At 44.6% G+C, this 20,851-nt stretch overlaps 1 protein-coding gene across 3 annotated transcripts in view; it reads right to left on the bottom strand.

The window, feature by feature from the left end:
* Positions 1-311: 311 nt before the first annotated feature.
* The window catches only part of WDR64 (WD repeat domain 64), a 94,199-nt gene continuing 73,659 nt past the window's right edge, over positions 312-20,851 (bottom strand). For all 3 annotated transcript variants that reach the window (XM_084979164.1, XM_021064368.2, XM_021064369.2), the window contains 8 exons: positions 20,686-20,791; positions 18,453-18,511; positions 16,728-16,837; positions 15,297-15,485; positions 11,850-11,955; positions 7,289-7,369; positions 6,122-6,235; positions 312-714 (listed from right to left, as the gene is read on the bottom strand). In XM_084979164.1, the coding sequence (XP_084835290.1) occupies positions 631-714; positions 6,122-6,235; positions 7,289-7,369; positions 11,850-11,955; positions 15,297-15,485; positions 16,728-16,837; positions 18,453-18,511; positions 20,686-20,791 (849 nt within the window). In that variant the 3' untranslated portion in view covers positions 312-630. The remainder of the gene's footprint in view (positions 715-6,121; positions 6,236-7,288; positions 7,370-11,849; positions 11,956-15,296; positions 15,486-16,727; positions 16,838-18,452; positions 18,512-20,685; positions 20,792-20,851) is intronic.

Raw genomic sequence — 20,851 nt, forward strand, 5'->3', positions numbered from 1 at the left:
AACCAGCAAGTTCAGACAACCACTCAAGTTCTGTTATCCAGAGTCATTTCTAGACTAAATGCAAATAATGTCTGACTTTACCTAGGAAGCCCTGATCAATTTCTTCCATATGATATTTCTCTAAATGAAAAAGACAAATGGCTGGAGGCTTGGCTGGTACATTTTTCTTTTCAATAATAATTCTCTTTGTATTCCACAAAGCATGACACATAAGTAATCTGTCTCTTACTGCACACATTCTGATAACAATTCTGATTATGCATTAAGGTGAACGACATGGGGTAGAAAGCTAGTCACTGATAACCACATTATTTTAGATCTACTTATGCTTTTGATTTTATTTCTTTATGTGTCATTTTCTTGACAGTAAATAAGAAATATTTCCTATTCAGTACGTGGATTTCCATGTATGAAAGAAGTTGGCCAACTGACGGTTTGCTGCTTGCTTGGCATTCAGAGCTGAGGCTGCCTGAGCAACCTGAGTAGCAGGACGGCCTGAGGATCCAGAGACGGTGATGGGGTCTGCTGCATCTTCCTCTCCCTCCTGAAACGAAGGCTGGAGCATCAGTCAGACCTTTGCCCTTGGAGGTGAAGCTCAGGGCACAGAGGCCACTTCTGATTTTTCTCTCTTCACTTGGGGATGATTGGGAAGAAAGAAGAGGCCAGATTGATCTGTGGGACCAGATTTTTTTTCAGACTTCTTCTCCGTTGTACCTGTGGGGGGAAAAAAAAGGTGTGTCAGTAACTGGCATTATATGACAAACACAATTTTCTAGAGTCAAATTGTATCACTGATTTTTGTAGAGAATCTAATCCTCTAGAAAGTGTAGTTATTTACTAAAGTATGCTGTATGCCTCCAGTGTAAAAATCTTTTTAAAAAAACAGGAGGTGGAGCTCCAGAAGAGTATATGAGAGAGAGAGAGTGAGCACAAGCATCTGTTTGTTTGTTTATTTGTTTGTTTGTTTCCGGCCATGCTGGTGGCATGTGGAAGTTCCAGGGCCAGGGATCAAACCCATGTCATAGCAGTGACCCAAGCCACAAGCAGTGACATCACTGGCTCCTTAACCTTCTGCGTCAAAGCTCGAAGCTCTAGAACTACTTAACTGGGCAGTTATTCATTCTTGGATGTGCTGCCCACTCTGTAAAGCATTGTTTAAAAGAAAGGAAACAAGCTTGCTAGGTTGTTGGAAGACATAGGTATTTTTACATGAATATCATCAGAGTCTGATGACTTTCAAAAAAATAAAAGCAAGTGGTGATCCCGCAAATGAAAAATGAAAGCTGGTTTTGATTTTTCTAGTCTCCTCCTCCTCATTCATTCATTCTTTCCTTAAGCAAATGTTTTTGAAGGGACATTTATAGGTCAGTCTATTCTCAACATGGGAGCCATCCATCCCCCCACCAAAAATAAAGATCCCTGATGGCCTAGTGGTTAAGCATCTGGCATTGTCACCGTGTGGCTTGGGTCACGGCTATGGCATGGGTTTGATGCCCTGGGCACTGCCAACCCCTCCCCCCAAGGAAAAAAAACCCCTGGGAGTTTCTTCAGAGAATCAGCCATGTGTGGTCTTGATGGATCTCACATTCCAGTGGGATGGGTCCATACACGTGCTATGGATTCTTCTACAGCCTCAGGTCAAGCAGTGTCAGGAGCTGGGGGCCGGGGTGGCGGGGGACCTAGGGTTTGGGGAGAGAGTGTGCCTGGAGGTAGGCTTCTTCGGTGGTCACTACCTGTGGATTCTCCGACGGTCACTCTGACCAGGAGAGGCCCGGGTCTGCCTGCCTCTGAATGACCCTGCACCGTATTGAAGTGTATAGACTCTCCCGTCAAAGCGCTGCATTACCACCCCAGCTCTATTCGGACTTCTGTGCGGACCTTGGATACACCCGGAGCCTCTGCGCTTCGGTGTTCGCCACGGAAAAACGGGCACAATCACCACACCTCCCGCAGAGTGTTCTTGTGAGGATGAAGGGAACGAGGGCATGGCACGTGCTCAGCCTGGCCCCTGGGGCACAGCCCTAGAGCAGGTGTTAGCCACCCTCGTTGGCAATGCCCCTCGTGGCTCAGATACGCGTCTCACCTAAAGCTGTGAGCGTTTTCCTGTGATTCAAATATTCTTCGGAAAGACTACGGAGTATATGCCACATACAGACTCTTTCACCATTTCCTCTTCAGAGGCGTCATCATTTTTTCTATTATTGAACATGTTGTCACAATTTTGAAAATGGATTACACAACACAAAGTTCAAACACTCCCCTCTCGTCCCACACGTAAGCTGAAAACGCATCATGAACTTGTGCTCTGATTTATGGTTTTCTCTGTGACAGGTACTATCTTGTAACTTTAATTCTAAAGAGATTTACAAACCATTTAAAGACATTCATACTTGGTACCAGTATTTCTATTATTTAAAAAAAAAAATCACAGGTCAGGAGTTCCCACGGTGGCTCAGTGGGTTAAGGACCTGATGTGGTCCCTGTGAGGATGCCGCTTTGCTCCCTGGCCTCACTCAGTGGGTTAAGGATCTGGTGTTGCCACAAGCTGTGGTGTAGGTCCCAGATGAGGCTCGGATCCAGTGTTGCTGTGGCTGCGGTGGAGGCCTCAGCTGCAGCTCCGATTCAACCCCTGTTCTGGGAACTTCCACAGGCCACAGGTGCGGCTGTAAAAGCAAAAAGCAAATCAGTAATAAGTCAGAGAGATTAAAGAGAAGGGTTCCTGGGCTCTGCTCCGAGGGGTCTCTCTCTTCCCCACCGAGAGCCCCTGATCTGTGAATGGTGTCTTGGTGCCTGCAGAGGGCAGGGCACATCAGCTATTTCAAGTTACTCTACAAATGTTGGTTTTATACGGTCAGAACTTGAACACTGGGAGTTCCTGTTGTGGCGCAGTGGTTAACGAATCCGACTAGGAACCATGAGGTTGCGGGTTCGGTCCCTGCCCTTCTCAGTGGGTTGACGATCCGGCGTTGCCGTGAGCTGTGGTGTAGGTTGCAGATGCGGCTCGGATCCCGCGTTGCTGTGGCTCTGGCGTAGGCCGGTGGCTATAGCTCCGATTCAACCCCTAGCCTGGGAACCTCCATATGCCGCGGGAGCGGCCCAAGAAATAGCAACAACAACAACAAAGACAAAAAGACCAAAAAAAAAAAAAAAGAAAGAAAGAACTTGAACACTAAACTTCCTGGGGTAATTTGATCCCTACCTTCCTGAAAGTGCTTTTTATGAAAAGAGGCATTTGCTGTTGTCATTTATTGATTAGATTTCATACCCTCTTCTCCCATGTAGACTGTTTGGGTTCCTAAAATTGAGACAAGCAACCGAGTGGTGCTTTAATCTACGCAGTTTCCAGATTTTACTGTCATCTTGCTCGGTGCGCAGTTTTATGAAAAGGTCTTGATTTTACTTTGGAAATGAATTTTGACGTCCTGCCCACACTTCACTCTTTCCTTCCTTAAACCAGAGAAGTAAATTTGAATCAGGGTTTCATGGGCCCTTTTCTGTAAGTAAATGGAGACATCAATTCTTGTTGCCTTTCTCGTGTGTGGCTAATGATGTGTCAGCGTGATTAAGAGAAAATAAGGCATCAGTCTTTTAAAACAACAGATATATTAAAAATTCCTTTGTGTTTGAGCTGATGACTTATCATATTTTATGATCCTTGATAAAATTAACCATAGTAGAATCCATTTCTGCTTATCTGAGTCTAGATTATTATGTAGATGAACCATGACTAATTTTGGGGGGTTGTTTGTTTTAAGCAGAAGCCCTGCTTTGTGGACTGAGACTGTGTCTTTTTTATTTCATTTTACTATTTTATTTTATTTGCTTTTTAGCGCCGCACTTGCAGCATATGAAGGTTCCCAGGTTAGGGGTCGAATTGGAGGTACAGCTGCCGGCCTACACCACAGCCACATCAACGCCAGGTCCAAGCCACGTCTGTGACCTACACTGCAGCTCATGGCAATGCCGGATCCTTAACCCACTGAGCGAGGCCAGGGATCGAACCTGCAACCTCATGGTTCCTAGTCGGATTTGTTTCTGCTGCACAACAGAACGCCATAATTTTTAATTCTATTTTTATCTTCCCCTTGACATTTAAGACATACTGGCCACCTCCTTTGTATCACTTAGTTTGTACTTAGAGAAGGTAAAGCTTATTTCATATCAGATGAGACAAAACAGACAAAAATGCAAATATAGGGCATGAAATACATGAATTGTAAAACCTAAAACAAATGCTCTTTTGGTTGCCTTTAGGTTTGGATTATCTGTGCCACTGTGTTTCATTCATTACCGAAGACAATTAAAAGGAAATGAGGAGTTCCCGTCGTGGCGCAGTGGTTAACGAATCCCGCTGGGAACCATGAGGTTGCGGGTTCGGTCCCTGCCCTTGCTCAGTGGGTTAACGATCCGGCGTTGCCGTGAGCTGTGGTGTAGGTTGCAGACTCGGCTCGGATCCCTCGTTGCTGTGGCTCTGGTGTAGGCTAGTGGCTACAGCTCCGATTCGACCCCTAGCCTGGGAACCTCCATATGCTGTGGGAGCGGCCCCAAAGAAATAGCAAGAAGACCAAAAAAAAAAAAAAAAAATGAACGGATTTCCCATCGTAGCGCAGTGGTTAACGAATCCGACTAGGAACCATGAGGTTTCGGGTTCGGTCTCTGCCCTTGCTCAGTGGGTTAACGATCCGGCGTTGCCGTGAGCTGTGGTGTAGGTTGCAGACGCGGCTCGGATCCCATGTTGCTGTGGCTCTGGCGTAGGCCGGTGGCTACAGCTCCGATTCAACCCCTAGCCTGGAAACCTCCATGTGCCACGGGAGCGGCCCAAGAAATAGCAACAACAACAAAAGACAAAAGACAAAAAAAAAAGGAAATGATATTATTTTTATAGAAAACTCTCCTATTGCCAAGAATTCTTACTCAAATTGGTAGTGTTGATAACTAATAAGAATCATGCATTGTCTCATTAAGTGTACCGCTAACAAAATTATGTAGTTTTCTACATTAATTAAATAAAGCAGCTTTTCGTTGTTGGCAGTCATGTTATTCAATTAGGCATAAGCAGCAAGAACCATCTGGTACAGGTTTTTAGTCTGACTACATGCATAGAGGCTTATGAAAATGACCATAGGTTAGATTTTCTCTTAATGTTGGACCTATTTTAATGACTAGAAAAAGGGCCACAGGTTAAGTTAGGCTCATATAAACTTCCTAGAACTAGTAGAAGAGTGATAGGATTTGAGTTTTTAAGGCTGTGGTTTAAGAGAAGGAGCATGAATTGTGGAGTCAGAAGGTGACCTCAGGTTATCACTTAATTTTCTTTTTTTCTTTTTTTCTTTTTTAGAGTCACATGGAGGCATATGGAGGTTTCCAGGCTAGGGGTCAAATCACAGCTGTAGCCGTCGGCCTACACCACAGCCAGAGCAATGCAGGATCCGAGCTGCGTCTGCGACCTACACCACAGCTCAGGGCAACACCGGTTCCCAACCCACTGAGTGAGGCCAGGGATCGAACCTGCATCCTCATGGATCCTAGTCGGGTTCGTTAGCCGCTGAGCCACGAAGGGAGCTCCCTCTGACTTGATCCTTATGTGATCTTTTTACAAGTCAAGTAGCCTCCATTTTGGGTCCTTTTTTTCCCAATTCTAGGATGCGTGTAACATTTTCATTGTGATTATTGTGAAAACCCAGAGCATCATTTATAAAACATCATGTAACCTGTAAAGTTCTGCATTTAGTTATTGCTATTAATACATGGAAAACATTCTTCTTGACTTGGCTGGTGAACCAGAAACTGACTGACGCCCTGGCTCCACCCTGCAGGTACGATAAGATTAGGAAGCAAGGATGGCCATACAGCGAGTCACACCGCATGGCTTTTAAAACCAGTCGGTGGACCCAAGTCCCAAATTAGCCCTAAGAAACTTTTATTTGTTCTGGCTCAGATGTCCTATTTGATTTTTTCCCCTCTGTCCAGGAAATGCATGATTTCGGTCTCACTGAGCTAAAATACATGCATCTCGGAATATGTGTAAACAGAATAGGAACTGAGATAGTTTTAGGCCCAGAAATAAGTTAACAATCCAAAGAGAAATGGGATCCACTGTGGATTCTAAGTACCGACTCACTTTCTCATGTTGGACGTGAGCTCCCTTCTTCTTTCCTGTAACGCCGTCTAACGAGTCCTTCTGAGCTTCTGAACCAATTAGTGGAAGGAACCTTAGACTAGTGGGGCTTGGCACCTAGAAGCCATAAATAAAGAGTTGGTAAGACACAAAGCATAACCTCTGTAAAGTGGGGGGGGGGCAGTAGGAGCCCACTATTAACTCTAATGCTTTACCCTCCGCATTGTCTGTAGTTGAAGCGTTGAGACCTGTGATACGGATCCCATGTTCTCGGAGAAGACAAGTGACATTTTAAGAAACAACAGGTAAAGACTGAGTTGTCATATTTAGTCTTTTTTTTTTTTTTTTTTTTGTCTTTTGTCTTTTTAGGGCCGTACCTGTGGCATGTGGAGGTTCCCAGGCTAGGGGTCGAATCGGAGCTGTAGCCACTGGCCTACACCACAACCACAGCAACGCGGGATCCAAGCTGCATCTGCAACCTACACCACAGCTCACGGCAACGCCGGATCCTTCACCCACTGAGTGAGGCCAGGGATTGAACCCCCAACCTCATGGTTCCTAGTCGGATTCATTTCCATGCACCGTGACGGGAACTCCTATTTAGCCTTTGTTTTATTATTCTTAGTGAATTCATTCATTCATTCATTCTTTAATTTCACAGAGATCATCTGGCGCAGAGACGTGAAGGATGAGTAGAAATTGGGAGGGGAGCACAGATGAGTTATGGGCGAGGGGCAGGAGAGGCAAAGCTGTAGAGGATGGAAGAACGGTGATGCTTGAGGAATGGGAAGTAGTTTAGCAGAGGTGGAGTAGAGGGTACCCGGGAGAAGGTGGTGGCAAATGAGCTTATACAGCTCAGGCACAGGCCAGACCCCGAAGGGTTTGCGTAGCAGGCTAAAGGCATTTGGATTTTATGTCGTGGGTGATGAGGAGCCATGGTGAAGTCTGAAACAGTTTTCTGTAGTGTGGTTCAGAGTGGAATGGCATAGACAAGGGACCCAGGCTGTTGTCACAGAGAACCAAAGACTCGGGGATCAGACGTAGCACGTTGGCGGAAGCACCATTCATTCTGCGTGGTTATGCAGCCTTGCAGGCTGCCCCGGGTCAGGAGTGAGATGTCAGACTCCCTGTAGTTCTCTGACCGCTATAGTCCTGGACACCCCCACTCACCCTGTATATAGGCAGAGAACCAAAAACAATCCCTGCCTCTCGGTTTTCAGTCATGAAACCTTCCAAGGCATGTCTTCGAATCTGTAAAACAGAGGAGTGAATGTTTAATGAAAAGGACACATTACAGGAGTTGCCCTCACAGCTCAGCAGAAACGAATGCAACTAGGATCCATGAGGATGCTGTTTTGATCCCTGTCCCAACTCAGCGGGTTAAGGATCTGGCATTGCCGTGAGCTATGGTGTAGGTCGCAGACCTGGCTCAGACTCTGAGTTGCTGTGGCTGTGGTGTAGGCCAGCGGCTGGCTGCAGCTCTGCAGCTCTGATTCGACCCCTAGCCTGGGAACTTACATATGCTACAGGTGCAGTCCTAAAAAGACAAAAAAAAAAAAAAAAAAAAAAAAAGACAAAAAAAAAGAAAAACGAAAAGGGGCAAAACAAGATTGCTGGTAGAAATCAGAGTTTCCTAAGTGAAAACTCACGCTGAGTATTAAACTTTTGTCACTTTACCAAGTAACTGAGAAGACAAAAAAGCGTAGTAAAAAAGAGGACAAACCTTATAATATTTGGGGCATTCAATTACTGCAAGAACTTAAAAACATTTCTAAAGATATCAGCAAATGAATTTAATATTTCAGTTAAATTACATAAAAACTGTTTCTTATTTTCAAATTGGAAGAGAATATCAAAAAGGAATACCAGGGAGCTCCCATCGTGGCTCAGTGGGTTAAGAGCTCCACTAGTATCCATGAAGATGCAGGTTCAATCCCTGGCCTTGCTCAGTGGGTAAAGGATCCAATGTTGTCCTGGATTGAAGATGTGGCTTGGATCCTGTGTTGCTATGGCTGTGGTGTAGACAAGCAACTGTAGCTCTGATTTGATCCCTAGGCTGCAAACTTCATATGCCACAAGTGCAGCCTGAAATTAAAAAAAAACAAAAACCAAAAACACTGATCTTGCTGTATAGGTGTGTAAGTGTGCTGTTCAACAAAACTGAGCATTTGTTACCTGCTATACTGGTATCTTTGCCCATAAAGAACTTGGGGTTTATTGGTGGAGGGGAGAGTAAATACGCCAATAATTCAAATTCAGTGTAGACATGGTAAGTGCACGGGTTATGAGGACAAAGTAGGGGGACTGGGGCATGTGGGGAGTGGAAGGAACGTTTATTGAGTGTCTATGATGCACCTGCATGAACTTTCTCATCTAATCCTTGCAACAACTCTTTGAGGGATTTTCAGATGAGGAAAGAGATCAAATAACTTGTCTAAGATGAAACATAAGGTGTCACATCCCACAGCCAGTCCCTTGCGTGCCGGTCACCCTCTCCTCTGGGAGAAGCTATCTGAATTGTTTGGACAGAAAGCTGGGGTTTATAAAAATCGCTTCATATTGGAAAGTGTGAAGTCTTTATTAAATATGAAGGTGATGCTGTGAAAGAATGACTAAGGAGCACTGCTGTGTTTCGCAAACTGGAACCACAGCCTCAGCTGTGAGGGGTTTGGGGTGGCATTCTCGGGCTTCAGTCCTTGCCCTCTGCCCTCAAACATAATGACAATCTGAACGCCGTGCTTTTCATTCTCTTGCTTTTGCTTATATAGTTTTACCTCGTGTGCTTTTTGCCAAAACAGTGTTTTACTTAATTTTGCCTCTTCTCTATTTTTAATCCAAATGAATTTGCAATGTATATATTCTTTTCTTTCTTTCTTTTGTCTTTTCGCCTTTTCTAGGGCCGCTCCCACGGCATATGAAGGTTCCCAGGCTAGGAGTCTCACTGGAGCTGCAGCTGCCGGCCTGCGCCAGAGCCACAGCAACTCGGGATCCGAGCCTTGTCTGCAACCTACACCACAGCTCATGGCAACACTGGATCCTTAACCCACTGAGCAAAGCCAGTGATCGAACCCACAACCTTATGTCCCTAGTCGGATTCGTTAACCACTGAGCCACAACGGGAACTCCATGGATTTTCGATGTATATATTCTTATGTAAAATGTTTCTCATTTCTCCTGACTGAAATTCAAGTACTTTAATTATGCGTTTCAAACATTCATGAACATATTATCCTAGTTCATGTATTTGTATTTAAAATTTTTTTTTTAATATTTTTAAGGGCTGTACCCATGGTACATGGAAGTTCCCGGGCTGGGGATCAAATCAGAGCTGCAGTTGCCGGCCTATGCCACAGCCACGGGAACGCCAGATCTAAGCCACACCTGGGAACTTCACCGCAGTTTGTGGCAACACTGGATCCTTAACCCATTGAGCGAGGCCAGGGACTGAACCTCGTCCTCATGGATACTAGTCAGGTTCTTAACCCACTGAGCCACAACTGGAACTCCTAGTTCATATGTTTTTACAGCTCCATAGTATTTCAATGTATACATACAGTTTATTTATCAATTACACTGTTGATGAGCTTTCTGGTTTTTGCTATTTTTGTCTCCGGTTTTTGCTGTTATAGACAGAACTGCTCTGAGCTTTCTTGTTCCTGCCTCCTAAACACATGCTCAGGAATTTCTGCTGAGTAGAGTGTGCCAGTTTTCATCTTTACTATATAATGCCTGTCCTGTTATTTTCCAAACTGGTTCTAGCAAAATTCACACAATTTCCACCAGCACATGAGCATCTGATTGTCCCAAATACGCACAAACCCAGGTGCTGTTAGACTTTGAGGGGTCTGCCAGTCCGGGTGCAAAATGGCATCTTCTAATTTTTTTGATGTTTATTTTCATGATTGCTAATGAGATTGAGCATCTTTTCATGGCTTTGTTGGTAATTTTTTTTTTCTTTTTGCCTTTTCTAGGGCTGCTCCCGTGGCATATGGAGGTTCCCAGGCCAGGGGTCCAATCAGAGCTGTAGCCGCCGGCCTACACCAGAGCCACGACAATGCGGGATCCGAGCTGTGTCTGTAACCTACACCACAGCTCACAGCAACGCCGGGTCCTTAACCCACTGAGCAAGGCCAGGGATCGAACCTGCAACCTCATGGTTCCTAGTCAGATTCATTAACCACTGTGCCACGACGGGAACTCCAGTAATCTTTTTTTCTTTTGTGAAATATCTATTCAAGTATTTGCCATTTTTGAAGCTGAACTATATTTTCTTCTTATGGATTTTTCCTATTCTGGACACTCATCCTCTGTCAGTTATGAAGATGGACTTTGATACTCAGAGAAAGATCATGGATAGAGCAAGGTAGCTCAGGTGAACAGTAGGGGCAGAAGACTGAGGAATGTTCCCGAAAACAACAACTAGTTTGCTTTGTAGAGTGTTGGACAACCATAGGTGAGTAATGGCAGATACGTTTTAACAGGAGGTAAATGTGGTTTGTATTGGGGAAAATCTTGAGGTAACCCATTTTAGCTATTTATTTTTGTTTTTGTTTTTGTCTTTTTAGGACCATGCCCATCGTGCATGGAGGTTCCCAGGCTGGGGTCCAATTGGAGCTGCAGCCGCCGGCCTACACCACAGCCACAGCAACGCCAGATCCTTAACCCACGGAACGAGGCCAGGGATCAAACCCGCATCCTCATGGATCCTAGTTGTATTCGTTACTGCTGAGCCACGGCAGGAACTCCCAAGGAAACCCATTTCAAATAATGAATGCCAAACCTTAGCCTAAAGATTCATGCTATGTCCACTTTTCAGAAGTGTTAAATATAGAATAAATAGTGGTATACATTTTTGGTTTGTTTGTTTGTTTAGGGCCGCACCTGCAGCATATGGACGTTCCCAGGCTAGGGGTCGAATGGGTGCTGCAGCTGCTGGCCTACACCACATCCACAGCAACACGGGATCCAAGCCACATCTGCAACTTACACCACAGCTCATGGCAACACTGGATCCTTAACTCACTGAGCGAGGCCTGGGATTGAAACTCGCATCCTCATGGATACTAGTCGGGCTCACCACAGCTGAGCCACCGTGGGAACTCCGAGAGTGACACACATTTAATCCCCTCTTTCTGCATGGATGAAAAGTGTCTCCATCTCTGAGGGCACCCAAAGGTGTCCTGACCCTTAATTTGTGGGTGTATTTGCCTCACTTGGCAAAAGGGACTTTGAAGATGTGACTGTGGTTAAGAAGCCTGAGATGGGTTTCCCGGTTAAGCCCAATCTAATCACAGGAATCCCTCAAAGCAGAGACTATTCCCCACTGGCCAGAGAGACGCGTGGCCACAGAAGAATGGGCAGAGAGATGCGACCATTTCTGGTTTTGAAGATGAAGGAGAGACCCGCAAAGGAAGGAGTAGGAGATTTTCCCCTAGAGCCTCCGAACGGAACACAGTCCTGGCAACACCAGCGAGACCTGGGTCACGCCTCTGACCTGGGGAACCGTGAAATAGCTCATCTGTGTTGTGTGAGGCCCCAAGTTCGTAGGGATGTGGAACAGCAGCAATGAAAACGAATGCACTGCCAGCCTGGGAAGGTCCATACGCCGCAGGTGAGGCCCTAAAAAGCGCCCCCCCCCCCAAAAAAAAAGAAAGAAAAGAAAACTAATATACTGGACATATCTACATTCAGACAAGTGAATTTTTTGTCTTGTTTGTTTTTTTAAAGCTACCTTGGGAGAAGAAAGAGACTTGAAGAACTTAAAATCGTGGTCCACTTCAAAGGCCTTAGGAGGTGTACGTTTGAAAAGCAGAGACATCGAGCTCATTTTGTTCCATCTGCATACAAAGATACAAAAAGAAAAAGAAACCGTTCAGCACACAACCACGCCTGAATTTTCTGCCTATGCAACAAGTCTCAGCTACGTCTTTCTTTGTCTGCCTCTGAATTCTCTGGCTCCCATAACACCAGTCCTAATGGCGTGACCTTAGCGCTTAATTGTTATTCCACTCGGCTTCTCAGATTCCCCTCCCAAGAAACTGCAGCGATGTCTGCCAAACCGAAACATGCCATGTCATTACACGCATTCGTACCCATTGGAAAAACTGTACAGTAATGACGAGGCAATCTCCGCTACAAAATCAAGGTTTGATTCTTTGTGACTCAGTGCAGCTTCAAACTTTAACCTTTGGATTTTAAAACGTATACACATATTTAAAAAGTCATAACTAAATATTAAAAGCATTCTTTTAAAGATAACAATATGTCCTAAGATCAGGGTATGTCAACAGAAGGCCCAATCACTGCAGAGGAGACATGCGAACTGTGGGCCAGGCACTGAGCTAAGAACTATATAAAATGGGTAAACATGGTCTGAGTCCTCAGGGAACGCGGGGACTGTGAGGAGATGCATATGAGCCAAACAGAACTTACTCTTCTAAGTACCAAGATATACAGATGTCCAAGGCTCAGCAATGACTCAAGGAGATGGATCAACTTTGCTTGGTGAACGTACGGTAACATATGGTAACATATTCTGAGGAGTCTTGGCTCCAATATACTACCTCTTACATTTTATATTTTATTTTATTTTTTTGCTTTTTAGACCCACCCCCGCGGCACATGGAGGTTCCCAGGCTAGGGGTCCAGTCGGAGCTGTAGCCACCGGCCTATAACACAGCCACAGCAACGCCAAATCCGAGCCACATCTTCGACCTACATGGCAGATCATGGCAACGCCAGATCCTTGACCCACTGATTGAGGCCAGGGATCAAACCAGCATCCTCATGGGTACTAGTTGGGTTTGTTGACCTCTGAGCCATGACGGGAACCCCTCCCTCTCACATTTTAATTAGGCTGCTTCCCAGCGCTCCTCTCCCCAGCTAAGCCAAGTCTTAGACACTTCAGCGGGATTGGTAGTCACCTGGAACCCTGGTTACTTGTTCTCAAACTGCTCCCATTCCTGTTTTTCTGTTTTTGTTTCTTCTTTGGCCATATCTTTGGCATGTGGAAGTTCCAGGGCAAGGGACTGAATCTGACTGCAGCTGTGACCTGTGCCACAGCTGTGGCAATGGCAGCTCCTTAACCCACTGTGCCACAGCAGGAACTCCAAACTATTCCAGTTTTGATACAAATGCCATGTGGTTTGTGACTCTCAATTTCAATTCCTATTTATAGTCGTTCTACCAACAATTTGAACTAGATGATGGCATTGGGGCTCCCCAGCGTTGACTCACTTAGGATTTCCCTCGAAGATTATCCTAGACGGTCCTCTCTGATTCTTCCCACTTTGGACTAACTTGTCAGCTATTCCAGTTCTGGGCTGCTGGCTATTACCAGTCTGGTCCCTGAGAGCTAGATGTTTAGACGCCTACCAGGTAGGAGGGAGCTTGGTTGATGCGGAGCTCAGACGTGCACCCATCTCTTTCATTATAACAAGACAGCCATCATCAAAACTAGGATGGAGCTTTGCAAAAGCATAAAACAATTTTTCCAATATTTTATTCTCGCTGGGGGACTATCTCCACCCCCACCCCAAGTCTTTAGGAAAACAAGCAAGCTCATGAAACAAAGTCTTCTTCAACCTCATCACTGTCTTCCTTACTAATTATACTGTCATCTCCTCACATCTTCTGTTTATTTCTCACCCATGACAATGCGATTTTTACCCATCACTCTTTGAAATTTCATGCTTTAGAATCACCAGGGACCTTTCAGCTGACAGACATGCCAGTTTCAGGGTTTTCTTCTCTGCTGTCGTATCTGATTTCACTGCTGTGTTCTACAAACGCGTGCTCTAGGCCACTTCTCTTGTTCTCCTCCCTTGGTTTCCATCAATTACTTCTTTATGACTTTTAGTATCTTCGTTATTCTTAATTTTTTCACTGGTCTCCATCAATTACTTCTTTATGAGGTTCAGTGTCTTGGCTCTTCCTCTTAATGTTTTTCACTGGTTTCTCTTCCTTGGCCTGATCTTTACAGACTATTTCTTGATTTCTTCCTTCGTTTTCTGTCTTTCTCACCTTACACGTAGGACCTAAGAGACTGATCCACATGGAAAACACTACTCTGCTAATGACACAGAAATGGTCGCCTATGGGCCTGACCTCTTTCGAGAGCTTCAGACAGGTCTGCCTCGGTGCTCATTGAGTATCTCCACGAGCATCTCAGACGTGAACCAAGCTGACTGTCTTGTTCCACAGCCTACTCTTCCCCTACGTATTCGGTCACAGTGATTTCTGTAAACTGGAAAATCCTTCTTATGTGGGTCCATAAAAGTCTTATCGTGCTTTGGCCCTACAGACTTTTCTTGTTTTATCTCCTATCACGGCCTCCCTACCTGCTCCCGGACTCCAAGCCCTGAAAGGCTATATTGTAGTCTTTCATGATTTGGTGCCTTTGCTTAGGCAACCACCTCTTTGGTCTTTGTTCAATTACATGCTATTTACCCCTCCGTGATTATTACTTTTTTGTGTCTTTTTTTTTTTTTTTCTTTTCTACGGCTGCACCTGCAGCAGATGGAGGTTCCCAGGCTAGAGGTCGAATTGAAGCTGTAGCCACTGGCCTACACCACAGCCACAGCAACACCAGATCCTTAACCCACTGAGTAAGGCCAGGGATTGAACCTGCAACCTCATGGTTCCTAGTTGGATTTGTTAACCACTGCGCCATGACGGGAACTCCCCCTCTGTGATTATTTTAAGAACTGAGGAGTTCCCGTCGTGGCACAGTGGTTAACGAATCCGACTAGGAACCATGAGGTTGGGGGTTCGATCCCTGCCCTTGCTCAGTGGGTTAGGGATCCGGCGTTGCCGTGAGCTGTGGTGTAGGTTGCAGACGCGGCTCGGATCCCGCGTTGCTGTGGCTCTGGCATAGGCTGGTGGCTACAGCTCAGATTCGACCCCTAGCCTGGGAGACTCCACATGCCGCGGGAGCGGCCCAAGAAATGGCAAAAAGACAAAAAAAAAAAAAAAAAAAAAAAAAAAAGAACTGATATTCCTAGAGGTACTATTACACCAAAGCGTAGCTTTTGTTTACTTATTTCTTCATTTCACTGACCGGCAACATAATTGCAGGGTTCCAGACTTTTCACCTTTGAATTCTCATGTTCAGGACAGAGTCAGAGTGTCACATAGCTGAATTTCACCTGCTCATCTAAAGAAAACTGGGTGCTCTTACCTCTGCCGGTCAAACACCAGAGGATATTCATACTTTTGCTTCTTCTCTGTGAACTTGCTTTCTTCTTTTATTTCTACGGGATATTCATTCACATCACAAGGCAAAATAAAGTCACTTGTCTGTGACATTTCAAAGATCCGTCGCTGCCCAAAGTACCCACAGTAATGACCACTGAGCGCGTGCCAGAGCCTGAGGAATCGGAAAATAGGGAGCAAAGGGTAACCGGAATTCAGGGCAAAATTCTGTTCATGAGATCGTGTATAGGGATTTTCACTGGCACAACAGGGATTTTAAAACTTCAGTTCAGGACTCTTCCATGAAATACCGAGAGCTGTTCATGACAAACTTTTTTTTTTTTATCAGTTAGAACTTGACTCTACAACAATTTTGGAAATGTCCATTTAAACTTGTACTTATTTTTTTTCCTTTTTCTTTTCTTTTTCATTTTAGGGCTGCACCTGCATCATATGGAGGTTCTCAGGCTAGAGGTCGAATTGGAGCAGCAGCTGCTGGCCTGCACCATGGCCACAGCAAGGCGGGATCCGAGCTGCGTCTGAGAGCTACACAGCAATGCCCAAGAAATGCAGCTCATTACAGCTCAAAGAAATGCCCAATTATCCCTTCTAATGATAGGCAGCTGAAAATAAGCTGGAGCAGAGACCCAAGGGGCAGAGTTGTGAAAAACACCTCTAATGATGAAAGAATCCTTTTCTTATTTTTTCCTATGAATAAAACTACAGAGCTCCTCTTTGACAGAGGAAGCAGCTCTGTTTGCTCCTAAATAGGACCTTACCCCGCAAATCCACCACGGACATAACATTTCCAAAGCTTTTCACCCTTTTGCATTCTAAATATTTTTCTTTTTTGGCGCCCCCTCTCTCAACGGATGGCACCACATCCACTCGATTTTGCAATGCCAGGAGTCCTTCTTGACATCTGTCTCCTACCTTTTTTTTTTTTTTTTTTTTTGTCTTTTTGTCCTTCTAGGCCCGCTCCCGCGGCATATGGAGGTTCCCAGGCTAGGGGTTGAATTGAAGCTGTAGCCGCCGGCCTACACCACAGCCACATCAACACAGGATCTGAGTTGCATCTGGGACCTACGCCAGAGCTCATGGCAATGCTGGCTCCTTAACCCACCAAGTGAGGCCCGGGATGGAATCTGCATCCTCACAGATCTTAGTCGGGTTTGTTACCACTGAGCCACAGCAGGAACTGTTGATGAACACGGCATCTCATTTCCTTGGTGTGGAAAAGAATTACGAATCAGCAGCCACCTTCTCAAAGCCCTTTTGTGCCACGTTTTATTTGTTTGTTTATGAATTGTATTCATCAGCTAATAAAGATTGCATTTATGCTATATACTTAAACTTTCGCTTCAAATCCTTGACCTCTCATACTCAAAACCCTTATTCTCAATATGAAGGTCTTTACCTGACTGAGCCATCGATGGAAGCAGTTAGCACCACTTGTTTGTCTTCTATGTAGATTATTTGAACAATTTCTAAAGAATGAGCACGCCAGGCAAGCAGCTGTTTGAATTTCTAGACGGGAACAACAAAGCATATCCCTTGTGACAAGGAGGTACTGATCTAAACTTGGCTTTGAGCAAAACCACCAGTTGTTTAAGAGCTAAACTTATGAATGAGTGGTGCGGACATCTACGCAAGACAAGGGACCCCCACCCCACTTCCCCCTTCTCTTGCTTGTTGAGGTACCAAAATTCTACTTTTAGATATTTAGTCATCTCTGCACATCCCTGGGACAGGAAGGATCTTACATCTTTCGCCATTTATCAGTGACCTGAGGGTTAGCGATTCATGTAGCTGATTCATGAGCATGAGGGCAAGGGCTGTGAGGACACCGAGGGAGACGGTCAGGAGAGAGCAAGCTGGAGGCAAAGACCAAAGGCCAGGCAAGCAAAGACTTTTCCTATTTCCAAGGTTTATTCAGAGATCCCTGGCTTTTTTTCTTTTTCTTTTTTTTTCTTTTTTCTTTTTTTTTGGTGGAGGTGGTGGCGGGGTTTGAACTACACGCCGCAAAGATTCAACAGAAGAAATGGGCCCAGCTTCTTCTCTCAAAGACCCCTTCAGACTTGATTGCTATGTTCCTTCAGTATGTGATGATCCCCGAGTTTAGAGCCCCTCACTGGGCTTCAGAAGATATTTCTAAACCTTTCGAACTAGATTTGTCAACTGGGAAGCTTGCTCTGCAGGAATATCCCCTTAAAATGAGTTCCCTCTCTATCACTGATGAACCCAGGTTAAGACCCTACCTCTTCCTGGTCAACTACCTGGTAGCTAGAATTCTGGCCTCTGCAAGTTCCATGAGGCTCGTGTTCATGTATACTTTAACATAGGTTAGGCACAATTCCTCCTAAATTTCTTGGCCTTCTGATTCCATTCCCTGTTCTTAGAGAGCCAGCATAAAATCTACATTCTTCTACTTCTTATCTCAAAGCAGTTCAAGAACATTTGCTCATCTTTCTCTGCCTTGGGATGGGATTCTCTAAGGCAAGTATTTTTCTTTTCTTTTTTTTTTTCTTTTTTTCTTTTTTGGGGGTGCATCCAAAGCATACGGAGGTTCCCAGGCTAGGGGCGGAATCGGAGCTGTAGCTGCCAGGCTATTGCACAGCCACAGCAACGTGGGATCTGAACTATGTCTTCGACCTACACCACAGCTCCTAGCAACACAGGATCCTTAACCCACTGAGCAAGGCCAGGGATCAAACCCACAACCTCATGGTTACTAATTGGATTTACACTAGAGGGGAGGAAAAGTTTCTTGAAAATAATAATGGCTGGGCACTAGGTTGGGCTTGCAAGGAAAAATAATGGAGTGTTCTTCTGTGGAGTTGTATAAGAAATAGAAAAATGACTATGGAGGACTAGGTAATATATGCATTCTTTCAAGCTCTGGGTTTCTATGTAGATTCTAACAAGTCCAAACCTGAAGTAGCAAGCGACCAGTGCTGGCTCACCCATCGTCCCCTCCTTTCCGCAGTAGCCGCTGTTATGTATCTTATAGCTTGAGTTTCAGTAGTTCTATATATGACTGGAGAGTAAGTCTCATGTATTTCTACCTTTTGTGGTGTCTAACATAAATAAATGCTAAATAAATGTGTTGATTCATTAATCAAGCTAAAACTAAAATTCTTACCTTTTCATCATGAGGTGGATCCAGGAAGGAACTAATACTGCAAAGGATAACGTGTCCTTCTGCATAAAATTGAAACATTGGGATCTTTAATTAGATATTCTGTCGTCTAAGTAAAAACCACCCAGACAGCCAAATTGCTTTGATTCAGGAATTTATAATGGTAAGCAAAGCAGAATCTGAGAAATCAGAAATGAACAAAGACATTTCATATCAATTTTTACACGTACAATTCTTTTTAGTTCTGGCTTAATAAGTTGTAATGCAGTTGCTGTGTAGGCTCAATGTCAAAGGTCTTCCAAACATCAGAGTAGATGAAATGAAATGAGCACACCAGTACCAAATGGAGCTCAAGCTGCTATGGACACACAAATGATAGCTACAAAAACTAGATTTCAAAAAGCAACAATGGCTAGATTAGGCATATCATATTCAAACTACAGAACATCGAAGATAAAGAAATAATCTTTAAAGAGGTCAGAGGGAGAAAAACCTTACTTATAGAGGAGCAAAGGTAGGAATCACGTCTGACTTCTTCTCAGAAACCACACAAGTAATAAGAGGATGGAATGGAGTGAAATATTTGAAAGCGTTGAGTGAAAAACTCACCAACCTAGAATTCTGTATCCTGAGAAATTATTCTTTTTTTTTTTTTTGTCTTTTTGTCTTTTTAGAGCCGCACCTGAGGCATATGGAGGTTCCCAGGCTAGGGGTTGAATCGGAGCTGTAGCCACCGGCCTACGCCACAGCCACAGCAACACGGGATCCGAGCCGAGTCTGCAACCTAGAGCACAGACCACGGCAACTCCGGATCGTTAACCCACTGAGCAAGGCCAGGGAGATTGATAGCTAAATAAAAATAACAAGAGTAAGAATGTCAGGTATAAAAGGACTAGTGATGAACAATAGAAAACAGATACATAAAGATACATAAAGACACTAATAAAATTAAAACCTGTATTCACATATATACATTATCTTTTAAAGTAATGGAGATAAGAAAATTTAAGCTGGAGCTCTTGCTGTGGTGCAGTGGGTTAAGAATCCTACTGCAGTGGCTTGAGTTGCTGCAGAGGTGTGGGTTCGATTCCTGGCCTGGTGCAGTGGGTTAAAGGAACTGGCATTGCTGCAGCTACAGATTAGGTGGCAGCTACGGCTTAGGTGGCAGCTATTGCTCACATTCAGTTGGTGCCTGGGAACTTCCGTATGCTACAGGTGTAGCCATGAAAAGACAGCCCAACCAACCAACAAACAAAAACAAAAAACAAAAAGAAAGAAAGAAAATGTAAGCTAATTCAAAAGATAGAAGAAAGAAAATAGGAGGAAGCATTTAAAAAACAGTGTTCCCCATCGTGGCTCAGGGGAAATGAATCTGACTAGAATCCATGAGGACATGGGTTTGATACCTGGCCTCGCTCAGTGGGTTAAAGATCTGGTGTTGCTGTGGCTGTGGTGTAGGCCAGCAGCTACAGCTCCGATTCAACCCCTAGCCTGGGAACCTCCATGTGCCGCAGGTGTGGCCCTAAAAAGACAAAAATAAATAAAATAATAAAAAAAAAGTGTTACATGAAAGAATCAAGACCAACTGTATTAGTTATAACGATAAGTATAAAAAAGTCCCCTATAGGGAAAAATTAATCCCTTTCTTCTCTGATTTATGCCACTACTCCCTTTATTTATTTATTATTATTTTTTTAAAAATATATTTTCATATGGAGGTTCCCAGGCTAGGGGTCGAGTCGGAGCTGTAGCCACCGGCCTACGCCAGAGCCACAGCAACGCGGGATCCGAGCCGCGTCTGCAACCTACACCACAGCTCACAGCAATGCCAGATCCTTAACCCACTGAGCAAGGCCAGGGACCGAACCCGCAACCTCATGGTTCCTAGTCGGATTCGTAAACCACTGCAGGAACTCCCACTACTCCCTTTAATATGAAGATTATGCAGCATAACCCTTTTAAAGCTCAAAATGAAAACTTTGCATTCCTCCCAAGATGTAAGCTAAGCGGGTGGGGTAAGTCCTATACCCAACTTAAGAGGAAAGAAATTGTATGTCTTACTCTAAATAAAGAGCTAGAAAGGCCAGGGTCTCCTGACGTTCACCCATTCTGTTCACCTGGCATCCCTCCTCGCCTTCCGTTTGTCTCTATAAATGTCACATCTCTTCTGTATTCATTTTTATGTCACGGAGGTGTTAGGACACCTGTGGCCAGCTCTGTCGGAGCACGGACTTACCCACATTGCCCGTCAGTAGTATCCTGGTGCATGAATCCGTGTGCAGCGAGGTCAGGGAGATGGCAGCGTGTTTCGTGAAAGGCAGAATATCTTTCAGCAGCCTTCCCTGGATAAGGTTCGATAATAAATTCCATCAAATACCAACAGGGGAGCTGAGTTTCACTGT

Source organism: Sus scrofa, chromosome 10 (assembly GCF_054392235.1).
Source record: "Sus scrofa isolate SSC_HxYL_T2T_F1_AM1 chromosome 10, Sscrofa_HxYL_maternal_Yorkshire_Landrace_v2.0, whole genome shotgun sequence".
Taxonomy (NCBI): Eukaryota; Metazoa; Chordata; class Mammalia; order Artiodactyla; family Suidae; genus Sus; species Sus scrofa.